General features: G+C 39.3%; 1 protein-coding gene across 1 annotated transcript; it reads right to left on the reverse strand.

Moving 5' to 3' along the window:
- Positions 1-198: 198 nt before the first annotated feature.
- Positions 199-14,312, reverse strand: orc5 (origin recognition complex, subunit 5). The gene is made up of 14 exons (XM_061911967.1): positions 13,897-14,312; positions 7,064-7,156; positions 6,808-6,993; positions 6,662-6,736; positions 3,145-3,256; positions 2,848-2,978; positions 2,723-2,771; positions 2,554-2,644; positions 2,435-2,484; positions 2,234-2,346; positions 850-900; positions 642-752; positions 446-558; positions 199-351 (listed from the first exon to the last, which is right to left on the reverse strand). The coding sequence occupies exons 1-14, from the start codon at positions 14,008-14,010 to the stop codon at positions 306-308; spliced, it is 1,335 nt and encodes a 444-aa protein (XP_061767951.1). The 5' UTR covers positions 14,011-14,312; the 3' UTR covers positions 199-305.
- Positions 14,313-14,711: the final 399 nt, after the last annotated feature.

Raw genomic sequence — 14,711 nt, forward strand, 5'->3', positions numbered from 1 at the left:
TCCTCTCAAGAATTACATTTTAAAGCAGCTTAACTTTTTTATTATTCTTATATTCTCACGAAGCACGGCAGGTGCAGGATAAGTCGCGACATGAAAATGTTTATCCTTTGTCCCACAGGTGCATTTTATCAAGTTTCATTAAGTCAGACAATATAAAATGGCTTTTGGATCATAATCCAATTTAACAATGAATTCATATTTTCAGCACGTTAAATGATTTATTAGTCCATGACCACAAGGTGGCAGCAACAAACACTTGTCACTATTAAATCCAAACCAAGTGTCCATGAAGGGATCATTGAGCCTCATATGAAGTCATAGAGATACTTGACAATGTCAAAGTTCACCGTCCTGAAAGAAGAGTGTGTTCTGTGTGAGTGTTTGCATGAATTTGTCATAGTTATGGCACCTGTGTATCCTTGGTTCTGCATGCACACACACAAACCTGGCTATAGCGCAGATGAAATCCAAGGACACGGCACATTTGTACTTGGGGGCGTCCAGCTGGTCGTCATGACTGACTTGAGTCAGCAGCTGTAACGTCACCAAAGAGGAGATCTTAAAAGGAAAAAAAATGAGATGATGACATGAGACGGTTGCTGCGGTTACGGCCAGGGCTGAAACGTCAAGACTCCGCCAACCTGAGAGAAGATGCTAGCGGTGGGCGCCACCCTGCTGTCCACCACGCTGTAGAAAATGGCGAGCAGGCGGTCCAGAGGAAACGGTTTGGGTCCGAGCAGGTGGTTGCTGGTCTTAAGATGGATAACAACATCAGGTTTTGTTTGTCTGACAAGAACAATGCACACATGTGACCAGCGAAGTGAGATTTTTCTGAGCCTGCATGATCACCTTCTCATTCTTCTTCAGGAAGTTTTTAGTTTTTCTTATTTTGCCGTGGTGCTGTCAGGAAGGAGAAGGCGATACCGTGAGAATTTTGTGCACGCTGAAAGATAAACAAATAAATTAGTTACTGTGTCATCACAATCTACAAATAGCAAACTAATGTCATTTTATTTCCTGGTAATTTTCAACTTTGACCATTTCAGTTTTTGGGCAGGCTTAGTATCGTGAGTCAGCTTCCAGGCTCTAGGGGGCAATCCTGTCAACCTTCCCATTTTTGCCCGGAAATCACGTTTTTCTGCTTCCTCGGATTCTGGTCTCCAGAAAAAAAAATTCCGCAATTGGATGTTGAGAATCGGGTCTACTCGACAAGCCTCGGCAACACTCGGAGGGGGCGGCTTCTGCACGGCGAGTTGCATTTTACGTAATTCAATCAAATGAACAAACTTTGTGTAAATATCTTGACGAATGGCACACTTCATCATCTTTAACTACAGAACAGCAGCTCACACTTCCTGTAACATCGAGGGAGAAATTATATTAGCCAGCACTGTGACGGAGCCCAGAATTGCTTTCATTTTCATTTATGCAATATTACAGAGTTCCTCACACGTAGGGATGGGTATTGAATCCAGTACTTTTTTGGCACTGACCAAATACCACCAACTTACATTAAATCTAAAGGTGCCATTTTAAGGTACTTTGTTTGCATACTTCGGCACCATCTAATGTCTTGAATTTCCAACTGTAATTGCAACCTTACGTCATACTTGCAAATGATAAATATTTAACAACTGGACAGCACTTATTCAGCTCATTTTTAAATGTTTTAATAAAAAAATGAAATGTTATCATCAAAAACAATAAATATACAGTATATTAACACACACTAAAGTACCGAAAATTGTTAGTGTTGAGTACCTGTATCGATTCCCGAGTATTAGGAATTTGTACCGGATCGGTTCAAATGTGAACGGGACCCATCCCTACTGAGAAGGTTATATTAAAATAGATAACGAGAGAAGCGGACTGTCACAATTGACGGTCTTGTGGGCAGTGTAACACATGAAGTATTCTATTCATATTTTTTTTCCTGATTTAACAGCTATTTGTAATAAAAATCCCTTATTTTTACCCATTTTCCAGGGAAATGTCCCATATTGTGAAATCCAAATGTTGACAGGTATGTCTAGGTGGCTATTTGCATGGTAGCTGTGGCTTGCTATATGATATACTGTGATAGCCCTCCATTTATTTCTTCCTCTGACATTTTTGGCTCAGCTCATGCATCTTAGTATTTATACTCATATATTTTTGGCACCTCTAATGATGACAGTTCTATCAGAACCCGTCCTAACCAGCTTAGAATTTTTGCTGTCACCACCTTCCGTACCTTGACGAAAAAACGCTTGTCGGTGCGGGCGGGATTGTAGGACGCCAGGTAGGCGGCGATCAGCAGGAACTTGGAGTAAAAAGGCAGTTCGACGTGTGTGTGCGCTGATAAGCCTGAGAGAAGAGCAGGGATGGAAAAGTCACGTGATCGCCCAAAGCTTCCAGCCTTTTTATACAAAACATGACAATGCGTGTGCCATACCTCTCACAGGCCCGGCTTCAGTCTCCACTTGCATGTTTTCCCACTGGAGGCTAAAAAACACACACATGACAGTGGACACACACGAAGGACAAAGATAGGGGCGTGACGGTTACACTCACCTGGACACCTCACGAAGGTAGACCGTTTGCATTGCCTTTTTCAAGTGAGGCTCAATGTTTCGCCAAAGCTTGTGTGTGTCACTCTCTTTCACTGGCAACACAATGCAACACAAATAGGACACACGCACACACGGAACATCTTTTGACTGTTTGAGTACAAATAAATTACCGTTGCCTTCGGCCAAAGGCTCGCAGAACTTTGAAAAGTTGAGTGCAGCCTGGTTTGAAAAGAAAACAGAAAATAAGCGACAGACATTAAGGAAAAAGTTTGTGAGGCATTTAAGCTCCTCCTACCAGGTGGCGAAGCTCTCTGAGGTCCCGACAGACAGCATAAAAGACGCCCAGCAAGATGTTGACATAAGAAGAGTAGAAGTCAGCGGAATAGGACGGGTGTTTGTCACGAGACAAAATTTGGTGCAGCTCAGCTTAAAAAAAAAAAATACCCAAGTAGAAAATAAAGACAGCAGATATTCACACCTTCAATGTGAACAAATTAACAGCTGGGTTGCATAATCCACTTGTTAAAACAATGTCACAGGTACAAAGAAAATATCTCGCAAGTGACACGTGTTGGGAGGAGGGTAAAAATACTTTTGCTGTAGTCAGGGAAGTGGAGCAGAAGAGGCTCGAAGCAGCCTGTGCTCGGCCTGAACGTGTCCCACATGATCTCACTGAGCAGGACCACGCTCACGTTGTCCTCCACCTGCAGGGGAAAAACATCTACATTCTCACGTGAGGGACTAAAACTGAACTGCCTCTAAATTAGAATCTGGGGCCATTCTCTCCTAATCCGTGTCATTTGCAACCCCAGGAAATAAAATGTGTTAATGCACAATAAATGTAACAGTAAAATATGTTGTTAATGGCAAAGTTTCCTGCAAATCCATCCGATTGCACATTTAACACACACAATTCAATTTAATAAAACTACCTTGAACTAGGTATGACACACATTATCAGTTAACTATCTATCGTGTGTCAATGTCAGAACCAAATCATGCCTGAATAAATTGATCAGTGAAGCATAAAAACAAACATGCTAAATTGTTGGATTTCTAACAGCAGTTTATATTAAATAGTATAAATGATTAGTTTCTTGTTCAATTCAACATGTCTAAAAACTAGTAGGAAGACACAAACCTTATTTTAGTCCTATGTGTTTTCCATGTCTAAAATAGTCATTAACTCACACTAAAACTTTCACATGTTTACATTTAGTTCACTTCATGTGTGAAAGAAAGAAAGGAAGGTGTCGAAAAAAGTAATATAATTTTTATTTTCAATGATCATATTAGTACTTAGTTTCATATATTGCACTTTACTTTGTTCTTATAGAAATTACAAAATGTAAGTTATTACTAGTTGATAGTAGAACTAGTTATTTTATTTGATTATTATTTCTGGTCTTGAACGAATAATTTGTTGAAATAAAAAGTTGAAAATAATTATGGCACTTTTTTTTTTTTTTAAATTACATTGCAGTATTTGTCTTATTTTGCACAAACAGCGTTTATTTGTGAAATGCATGCACTGGTATCACAGTTAAAGATTAGAGTAGATTAGATAGTATTTTATTTATTCCGTCATAGTGGAATAATAATTAGAGTATATTGTGTTCATTTTACACGAAATTACTTTAATATTAGTTTTAAAGGGAATACCTGCTACATATGTCGGTATTGGTTAATATCAGATTTGGTTGATATCAGTATCAGATATGAAATGTTGAGCAATATTGGCATATGGGTAAGAAAGCAAATATCGAACATCCCTACTTTGAACACTAAAAGTTGTATTTTGTAGTATGTCCTCGCTTCCTAGACTTGGAAATGACTATCAATCATTTAAGTGATTCACAAATGTGATATTATTCACATCCCAAATAGACTTAATTTGTGTATTTTCCCCCCACTCAGTTTTGTAACCCTAACACATGAGCATTACAAATCCCTGTTGTTGGGTTAGTGTCAACATGATTTTAGCATAAATTAAATTTAGCTTGCGAGTCAAATGAATAGTCTTCATTTTAAGAACCTTGAGCTAATATGAAATTGTCCCCTGAGATGGGCCGATACACATTTTGGGCTTCATCTACTCAATGTTTGTGTTTACTAAACATTATATTTGACAGCGCATAGAAAACTGATTTCCAAAACATGCGCAGAGGATTGCGTCTTTTAAAATACCAAAATAGCGCCGAAAAACTTTTTAGCGTGTATGTCGTCATTAATTCAGAATATTTGAATGCAGATTTAAATGTGAATTTAGGGATAGTAAACACCAAAAATAATGAATGTATCTTCTATATGAAAACAATTGCAACATGCATTTTTGTGCGCCTGCATCATTCTAGCGCATAGTGCCAGTGTCATCCAGAGTGGACTTTCGGTGCACTAAAAAGTGGGATCTGTTGTCGATCACATTGCAGGAGCACTTCTATATTGCCCAGAAAAGTATGTTTCAGGTTTCAAAACTTAACATAATGCCCCAGGTTGGAGCATAACATGTGGAGGGGAAATGACTGTCTCAATGATGACAACCGGTATACTGTATACGTGTAAAATCCTCTTTAGAATAAGGATGTTTATACATCCGTTTTCTACTGCTTATTCCCTTCGGGGCACGGGTGGGGCGCTGGAGCCTATCTCAGCTACAATCGGGTGAAACAGTTTAAAATCTCACGGTATGATATTATTACAGTATTAAGACCACAGTACGTTGTCATTGCGGTATATGCCATAAGAAAAAGCCATTAGTGTGCAAAATAAAGTGGCAGGAATGTTTAGGATAAACACACTTACTGTAATTGAACACACATATAATGTTAAAATTTTGTAATCATATTTTTTACTAGAAAAAAGTCTTTTTAAGTCCGAATAATTGTGCAGGAACATTACTGTTACAAGCAAATATTTAAGAAAATAACTCACAGTCGATGTATTTAAAGTAACAATGTAAACATCCAGTGAACCAAGTGTAAACAATAATGTTCAGTTTAGTGTCTTTCAACTTTTACATTATGAGAAGCAGTGTCCTCTACAGTGGACAATTTTTATATCATTGGAAAATTTTGCCAGAAATCTTACCGAAATATATAACTTTTAGTAACGTACAGTAAATACCTAACAAACTGATATTTGGCTTCAAATATATTTTCAGTGTGATGGTTTACGCTGAGATAGGTTCCAGCGCCCCGCGCGACCCCGAAGGGAATAAGCGGTTGAAGATGGATGGATGGATGGATGGATGGATGGGGTTTACGCGGTGGCAATTTGTCCAGCCCTGTCTTCCGTCCAAATATAGCTGTAATAGACTCCAGCCCCCCACGACATAGACTGACAAGCAGTTAAAAAATAGATGAACTGACTGAGGATGTATCAAGTAGCTTTTTAGTTTATTGTTATTTCCCGCCCTGAAAAATTTTTTGGGGGTAATTTCACGACGGGGTGACTCTGGGTCGCCTTGGAAACGCTTCAAACGAAAGTGGCGCACTTCGCTTTGCAGAACAGACTTTCTTACCTCCGCCAAAGAGGTTATGTTTTTGGTCTTGGCTTGTTTGTCTGTTTTGCTTGCAACATAACTCAAAAAGTTACGGACGGATTTAATGTCCAAAAAACCCCAACTCTTTTATCTGCGAGTACAAACACCCTTCACTTCCTGCTTATAGCATTCAACACCCCAAAATGCTATTTCAGCACTGTTCCGGCCAATGCCAAAACGCCAGAAGAAAACTTAATTCACCAAGTTTTTGTTTCATATGTCGGGGTATTATTGTAAAGACTTTTAAACCAAAATATCGCAGTATTCATAATACAGTGACATCCCTACATTTAAATAGGGTGATCTGCACCACTTTTGCACTTATCAATCGTCTTCGTAGATCACCCGCAACACCTCCACGAATAGAACACGCAATTTAATAGGACGTGCCCTAGGTGATTAGGCCCTTGGTGTTTTTATCAGATTTTAAGTTGAAACATTTTGATTTAATATAATTCATAACATTTATTTTGAGAGAATTGCAATAAGCAAATAGACAGACCCGCCCATTATAGATAACTCCACATGGGTCAGCAAATATGGTCCCTTGGCCTGAACTTGTGCTCACCAGTTCCTGAAGACGCAGGAGAGCTGGGAGGAGATTAGCGTCCATGTCTCGCAGAAGCTCTGCTTTTTCTATCACCTGAAAACACACAAACATAATAATGCGACTCATCAACTAACCTTGTTGTCCGACACTACATGTGCACTCACTATGTAATGCGTCTGCGTGGCGGCAGATAGGGAGCAATGCTGCTTGTAGATACGGACAAAGTCTGACATCGATGGGCTACGAGGTAGTGAGGCGGCAGCGTCCCGCCCAAAAAAGGTCAGCAGCACTTGCTCGAAGAGCAGGGCGATGGAAACGCACTCAACGCAGCTGATGGTGGCGTGAGGCAACTGCACGAGTGAAAAAATGATGCTTGATTACATCTGTTTACATATTCCCATACTCGATATTCCCTTTTACCTGGAGCTCCTTGAGTAGAACGTTGACAACATGACTCTTCCCTGAGGCTCGATGACCGTAGATGAAGATTGAAGGGAAGCTGTACTGCTGTGGCTGTTGGAAGACATTACAAAACTACTAAACCATATTACTACTAAACAATTGTACATGAAAACGTTTTATAATGAATGAAAATGCAGTGCTGTTAATCAAGGGTGTCCAAACTTTTTCCACTGAGGGCCAAATAATTAAAAGTCAAAGCATATGGGGCACATTTTGATATTTTTGTGTTTAAAACCAATATAATATATATAGATATACATTTTTTATCTTTAGGGCTACCATCAAGTTTGGTCTCAGTCATATATATATATATTTCTTTTTTTTAAATAGGTCATATTATTTTTATTAATAATATTATTCAACACTTAAATCACAAGATCAACTTCAGGTCTATATGTTGATATTAAGTACAAAAACATTCCCTTTTGTCAAAGAAAACCCTGTTCGTTAGGGCAAAAAAACTAAATATACAACATTTTCCACCCAGAAATTGTCAAACTGTAATATTTGATATAAAGTGATTGGAGCCTAAAATAGGCCACTAATTCACACCAACAATATTGTAAATGTATTATTAGAAAATGGATGGATGGATTATTTATTGAACAATGACAGAAAAAAAATTCCACTAAAATTCCTGGGAATCCAAAAGGGCTCCGGTCATTGAAGTGTTCAAAATAGGTCATTCACTTTTTTTTTTTTTACTTTCAACACTTAAATCTTTAGATCTGGTACATCAAACATGCAGCCCACGGGCTGGATCAGGCCCACAAGATGAGTTTGCTAAGTGTAAAATTGAGCTGCATTTTTGAATCAATGAAACTGCTGTTCTAAATGTGTCCACTGGATGTCACAATAGGAATTCTGTCAGGAAAGCAAATAGTTTATACCGTGGCGAGCAAGTATACAACGCAAGAGGTACACGGTAAACCGGGGCTGTGACTCTTCCTTCTTGACCAAACGTAAAACAAACAGGACAAAAATAAACAAGTGGTAACTTGACTCGAAACGCTTCATGAGACACTGCACATTGATGTAGTTCTGTGAAAAGGTTTGTCTTCTGTGCAAATTTAAAGAAAGTGAAGTGAATTATATTTATATAACGCTTTTTCTCTAGTGACTCAAAGCGCTTTACATAGTGAAACCCATTATCTAAGTTACATTTTTTTAAACCAGTGTGGGTGGCATTGGGAGCAAGTGGGTGAAGTGTCTTCTTGCCCAAGGACAACAGCAGTGACTAGGATGGCAGAAGCGGGGATCGAACCCTCAGGTTGCTGGCACGGCCGCTCTACCAATTGAGCTACGCAGTGAACAATGGAAATAACAAATGAGGTAGTTGATACATAGAATAGGTTTTATTTTGCTCAATTTTAAATGGGCTTTCATTATAAATTTATTTGCATTGTAGATACACTGAGATGAAGTCTAAGTTAATTTTGTTCTTCATGGGGTTCTTAAAACTGCACCTATTTTTTCCTCACCACTTTCAACTAACTTGAAGTGTTTTGTCAAGAGGATTATTTGTGATCTGTACATTTTCAGAATGTACTTGGTCTATTTTGGGGTGAGGTAAAACAAAGAAAACAATCTGTAGTTGGCATAGTTGTATGTTTAAATTATTATGCCATAATTTTGTCTAGCCCATGTGGGGAAATACTTTCTCCATGTGGCCCCTGACCAAAAATGAGTTCGCCACTCCTGCTCTAGATTAACTACAAATCTATCATCTACAAAAAATGTTTATTATTTGTTTATGCTTTTTTCTTGTATTCCTTTTTTGTCAAAGAAAATGCATGTTTTTTTAAACAACAAACTCACAAACTATGCAATATTGTCCACAAAATATATTTAATATGGAATATTTGATGTGAAGTAATTCAAGCTTTGAATTGGTCAAGAATTAGAAACAATATTGATTGTGATTCATTATTATTTAATGAGCAATGACAGCTTTAAAAAAGTCAGCCTGGATGTCAACTTTGCCTTATTAAGAGTCAACAGTGCAACTTTTTCTCATTACATTTTACCTGTTTGTTCAGTTCAGTTTCATCTTATTTCGAACAGGCATACAATACAATATCATGCATCACACAGTTCCAGATGTTTCATTACAGCACGTCCAAAAAGGAGTAGGAAGAAGCAGAGCTTATTTAATCCAACCCCTTTTCATACCATAACAATTTTATCCAATGTTCTTGTTCACTATAAAAGAACAGTGAACAGATAAATAATAAATAGCTGGACGAAGTAGCTGGGAATAGGGAAGTCTGGGCATCCCTGCTTAGGCTGCTGCCCCCGTGACCCGACCTCGGATGAGCGCAAGAAGATGGATGGATTCAGTACCATAGTAAATATACAAATATTAAATACATAAATGATCTTTGTTTCAATAAAAAAGGCGGAGAAAAAAGGGATCAAGATGTTTATCATAATTCTTGTTCTGTGTACTTTATGAACACTTGTAGTTTCTTTCTTTATTTCTTATTTTATTTCGAACATGAACACACTTACAACATAATACATCAAACAATCCCACATCATTTTACATCACATCATGTCCAAAAAGGAGTAATAAGAAGCAAAGCTTATTTAATCCTACCCCTTTCCCATGTCAGAGCGTCTACAATTATATATATTCATCCACTGACCTCTTTTATATTAAAATGACATCCGTTAATGAGAAATACAAGTTTTGTAATATGTCATTAAGTCATTATTAACATACTGAGATGAATAGTATCTTATTTACAATTAAGGTTGAAAGTGTTTCTCGTAATTCTTCTTCTTTGTACTTTGTAAGCACTATTAATTTGAAAAGCCTCTTAAACTGGATCATGTCAGTACAATGTTTAACTTCTTTACTTAATCCATTCCATTATTTAATTCCACATACTGATATGCTAAAGGTTTTAAGTTTTGTATGTGCATACAAATGTTTTAAATTATATTTTCCTCTAAGGTCATATTTCTCCTCTTTAGTTGAGAAGAATTGTTGTACATTCTTTGGTAACAGGTTATAATTTGCTTTGTACATCATTTTAGCTGTTTGCAATTTTACCAAATCATCGAGCGTTAATATTTTTGACTCAAAAAATAAAGGGTTTGTATGTTGTCTATATCCAACATTATGTATTATTCTATTTGATCTTTTTTGTAACACAGTTAACGAATGTAGCGCACATTTGTAGTTGTTTCCCCATATTTCTGCACAATAACTCAGATATGGTAACACTAGCGAGCAGTACAGAATATAAAGTAATTTTTGGCCCAGGAAGTATTTGCTTTATTCATTATTGAAATGTTTTTTGCCACATATGTTGTATGTTTTGTATATGAGATTTCCAGTTCATTTTATCATCTATTAATACTCCCAAAAATCTGGTTTCTTTTACCCTTTCAATATCTACTCCGTCTATTTGTATTCGTGTCTGATGCTCTTTTCTACTGTTACCAAATAGCATTATTTTAGTTTTACTGAGATTCAAAGATAGTCTGTATTTATAAAATCATTTTTTTTTATTTGTTCATTTCTTCCGTTATTTTTTGTATTATAGTTTGAACAGTCTCTTAAAGGCCAACTGAAACCCATTACTACCGACCACGCAGTCTGATAGTTTATATATCAATGATGAAATCTTAACATTGCAACACATGACAATACGGCCGGTTTAGTTTATTAAATTACAATTTTAAATTTCCCGCGGAATTTCTTGTTGAAAACGTTGCGGAATGCTGACGCGTATGATGACGTCTCAGGTTGTAGCAGACATATTAGCCCAGCACCACACACGGCTAAAAGTCGTCTCTTTTCATCGCATAATTACACAGTAATTTGGACATCTGTGTTGCTGAATCTTTTGCAATTTGTTCAATTAATAATGGAGACTATAAAGAATAATGCTGTTGGTGGAAAGCGGTGGATTGCAGCTGTCTTTAGCACCAAAACACCGCCTGTGTTTCTTTGTTTGTTGTGAAGCTTTAACACAGAGCGGTCAAGCAAACACGTTTCTCTACGTCAACCAGCAAGTTTTTGGATGGGAAAATTGTGATATTAAGTCGGCTCTTACCGGAGACTTCAGTGGATTATGCGACTTCCTCCTGCAGCTCAAAAAGGCAGCTGTGATCTTGGCTCCTCCATTGGGTTCTCTGAGAGACATTAGGCGTTTACCGCAGCCATCCGACTTTCAGGTATGACTTTACAATCTCACTAAAACACTGTTAAAACAATAAACAGATAAGGGATCTTCCAGAATTATCCTAGTAAATGTGTCTAATTATATCTGAAACAGTCCCACTGCCGCCGCCTGGAGCCGTCCCCTTTTCTTTTTTTTCTGTGCTTCACTCTAACTTTCCTCATCCACGAATCTTTCATCCTCGCTCAAATTAATGGGGAAATTGTTGCTTTCTTGGTCCAAATAGCTCTTGCTGCTGGAGGCTCACATTAGAAACAATTTGAGAAGCCCTACAACCCGTGACGTCACACGCTCATCGTCTGCTACTTCCGGTAAAGGCAAGGCTTTTTTTATAAGCGACCAAAAGTTGCTAACTTTATCGTCGATGTTCTCTACTAAATCCTTTCAGCAAAAATATGGCAATATCACGAAATGATCAAGTATGACACATAGAATCGACCTGCTATCCCTGTTTGAATAAGAAAATCTAATTTCAGTAGGCCTTTAAACTGAATCGAGCAAACTAGCGAGCAGTTTGGTCTTTGATCGTTTTTTTTATTTTTAAAATAGTATTTTTAGAATGTCGGATGTTAAAAAATAGCTGCACTTTGGACATCCCTGCTGGAGATTAACTCAGTTGCGCATCTTTAATAGTTAATCACCTTCTGCGTGTATATAGCGGATTACATTTAGACAAACTTTAATGATCCACTAGGGAAATTGTTCCACGCAGTAGCTCAGTTACAATGCCAGCTAATGTGGTCATGCAGTAAGATTGATTGATTGAAACTTTTATTAGTACCGTATTTTTCGGAGTATAAGTCGCACCTGCCGAAAATGCATAATAAAAAAGGAAAAAAACATATATAAGTCGCACTGGAGTATAAGTCGCATTTTTTGGGGAAATGTATTTGATAAAACCCAACACCAAGAATAGACATTTGAAAGGCAATTCAAAATAAATAAAGAATAGTGGACAACAGGCTGAATAAGTGTACGTTATACGACGCATAAATAACCAACTGAGAACGTGCCTGGTATGTTAACGTAAACTTACTATGGTAAGAGTCATTCAAATAACTATAACATATAGAACATGCTATACCTTTACCAAACAATCTGTCACTCCTAATCGCTAAATCCCATGAACATTTATACGTCTAGTCTCTTACGTGAATGAGCTAAATAACATTGTGTGTGAATGTGAGTGTGAATGTTGTTTGTCTATCTGTGTTGGCCCTGTGATGAGGTGGCGACCTGTCCAGAGTGTACTCCGCCTTCTGCCCGACTGTAGCTGAGATAGGTACCAGCGCCCCCCGCCACTCCAAAGGGAAAAAGCGGTAGAAATGGATGGATGGATATTTTACGGTAACGTGTTAATAATTTCACACATAAGTCACTCCTGAGTATAAGTTGCACCCCCGGCCAAACTATGAACAAAAAAATTGGATTTATAGTCCGAAAAATACGGTAGATTGCACAGCACAGCACACCCATCCATCCATCCATCTTCTTCCGCTTATCCGAGGTCGGGTCGCGGGGGCAACAGCCTAAGCAGGGAAACCCAGACTTCCCTTTCCTCAGCCACTTCGTCTAGCTCTTCCCGGGGGATCCCGAGGCGTTCCCAGGCCAGCCGGGAGACATAGTCTTCCCAACGTGTCCTGGGTCTTCCCCGTGGCCTCCTACCGGTTGGACGTGCCCTAAACACCTCCCTAGGGAGGCGTTCGGGTGGCATCCTGACCAGATGCCTGAACCACCTCATCTGGCTCCTCTCGATGTGGAGGAGCAGTAGCTTTACTTTGAGCTCCTCCCGGATGGCAGAGCTTCTCACCCTATCTCTAAGGGAGAGACCCGCCACCCGGCGGAGGAAACTCATTTCGGCCGCTTGTACCCGTGATCTTATCCTTTAGGTCATGACCCAAAGCTCATGACCATAGGTGAGGATGGGAACGTAGATTGACCGGTAAATTGAGAGCTTTGCCTTCCGGCTCAGCTCCTTCTTCACCACAACAGATCGGTACAACGTCCGCATTACTGAAGACGCCGCACCAACCACTCTTCCCTCACTCGTGAACAAGACTCCTAGGTACTTGAACTCCTCCACTTGGGGCAGGGTCTCCTCCCCAACCTGGAGATGGCAGTCCACCCTTTTCCGGGCGAGAACCATGGACTCGGACTTGGAGGTGCTGATTCTCATTCCGGTCGCTTCACACTCGGCTGCGAACCGATCCAGTGAGAGCTGAAGATCCCGGTCAGATGAAGCCATCAGGACCACATCATCTGCAAAAAGCAGAGACCTAATCCTGCGGTCACCAAACCAGAACCCCTCAACGCCTTGACTGCGCCTAGAAATTCTGTCCGTAAAAGCACAGCACATATTCCATACAATTGACCACTAAATGTTGACACCCGAATACGTTTTTTAACTTGTTTATGTCGGGGTCCACGTTAATCAATTCACGGACCTTGTGTAGACCTCACTTCCAGATGCTTTAAAGAGCCCTAACGTTTCAGAACGTATTACTTAACATTCCGTGGAGATTTGTGGTCGCTGGTACACTGGCTGTTAGACATATACAAAATACATAGGCTAACAGGCTAGCATGCGGGATGTCTCACCTCCCCCATCAACGACAGGAGCAGCCCGGCTTGAAGCTCTCTGCAAGGCAGCTGCTCGGCTACTCTTAGCAGCCTCTCCTCCTCATAGCCCGGCTGCCGCAGCAACGACGACATGAAGGCGCCCGCTTCCCAACTATCTCACCAAGCTTTGTTTGCTACTTCAACCTACACATTTAACATTCAAGCTTGCTTTCGCTCGCCGTCATGTGTTAAACTACTTGAACAGCGACGCAAAACTTCACCGTAAGTTCAGTACAAAAGCGAACCTTACAAGTACTGGAACCGGAGATTAGTCGGCACGGAAAAACATCTTTAAATGACCAAAAAACGGAGAAAGTTCTAAACTAGCCAAAAAGTTAACAGAGGAAGAGTTTCGCGCGTTCTCCATAAGACGTCACGCACGGCCAATCACAATGAAGCATCGTTTGTAGAGCATCCTGGGTAATGAAGTTTTTTTACTGGTCCAGGGTGCGCCCCGCCTTCCGCCCGATTGTAGCTGAGATGGGCACCAGCACCCCCCATGACCCCAAAAGGAATACGCGGTAGTATGGATGGATGGTTTAATATCCGTAGAAAAATGGAGGTGTTATTATTCAATTCTGACGTTACTGTGTGAAAAATAAATGTAAAATCTTTTTTTTTTTTTTAATAAATAATGTTCTGTATAAGTTAATGTGAAATGTGACCATTTCATAGCCCGGCTGCCGCAGCAACAACAGCATTAAAGCGCTCGCTTCCCAACTATCCCACCAAGCCTTGTTTACTGCTTAAATATATATATTTAATCTTGTGATCACTTCCTGAGGATCCTTGAT

Source organism: Nerophis ophidion, linkage group LG10 (assembly GCF_033978795.1).
Source record: "Nerophis ophidion isolate RoL-2023_Sa linkage group LG10, RoL_Noph_v1.0, whole genome shotgun sequence".
Taxonomy (NCBI): domain Eukaryota; kingdom Metazoa; phylum Chordata; class Actinopteri; order Syngnathiformes; family Syngnathidae; genus Nerophis; species Nerophis ophidion.

Coding starts and splice junctions, on each gene's coding strand:
- orc5 (XM_061911967.1), bottom strand. CDS start 14,010: ATGTCGTCGTTGCTGCGGCAGCCGGGCTATGAGGAGGAGAGGCTGCTA. Junction 6,994..7,063: donor TTCTACTCAAGGAGCTCCAG/GTAAAAGGGAAT, acceptor TCACTCGTGCAG/TTGCCTCACGCCACCATCAG. Junction 559..641: donor CCGCTAGCATCTTCTCTCAG/GTTGGCGGAGTC, acceptor TTTCCTTTTAAG/ATCTCCTCTTTGGTGACGTT.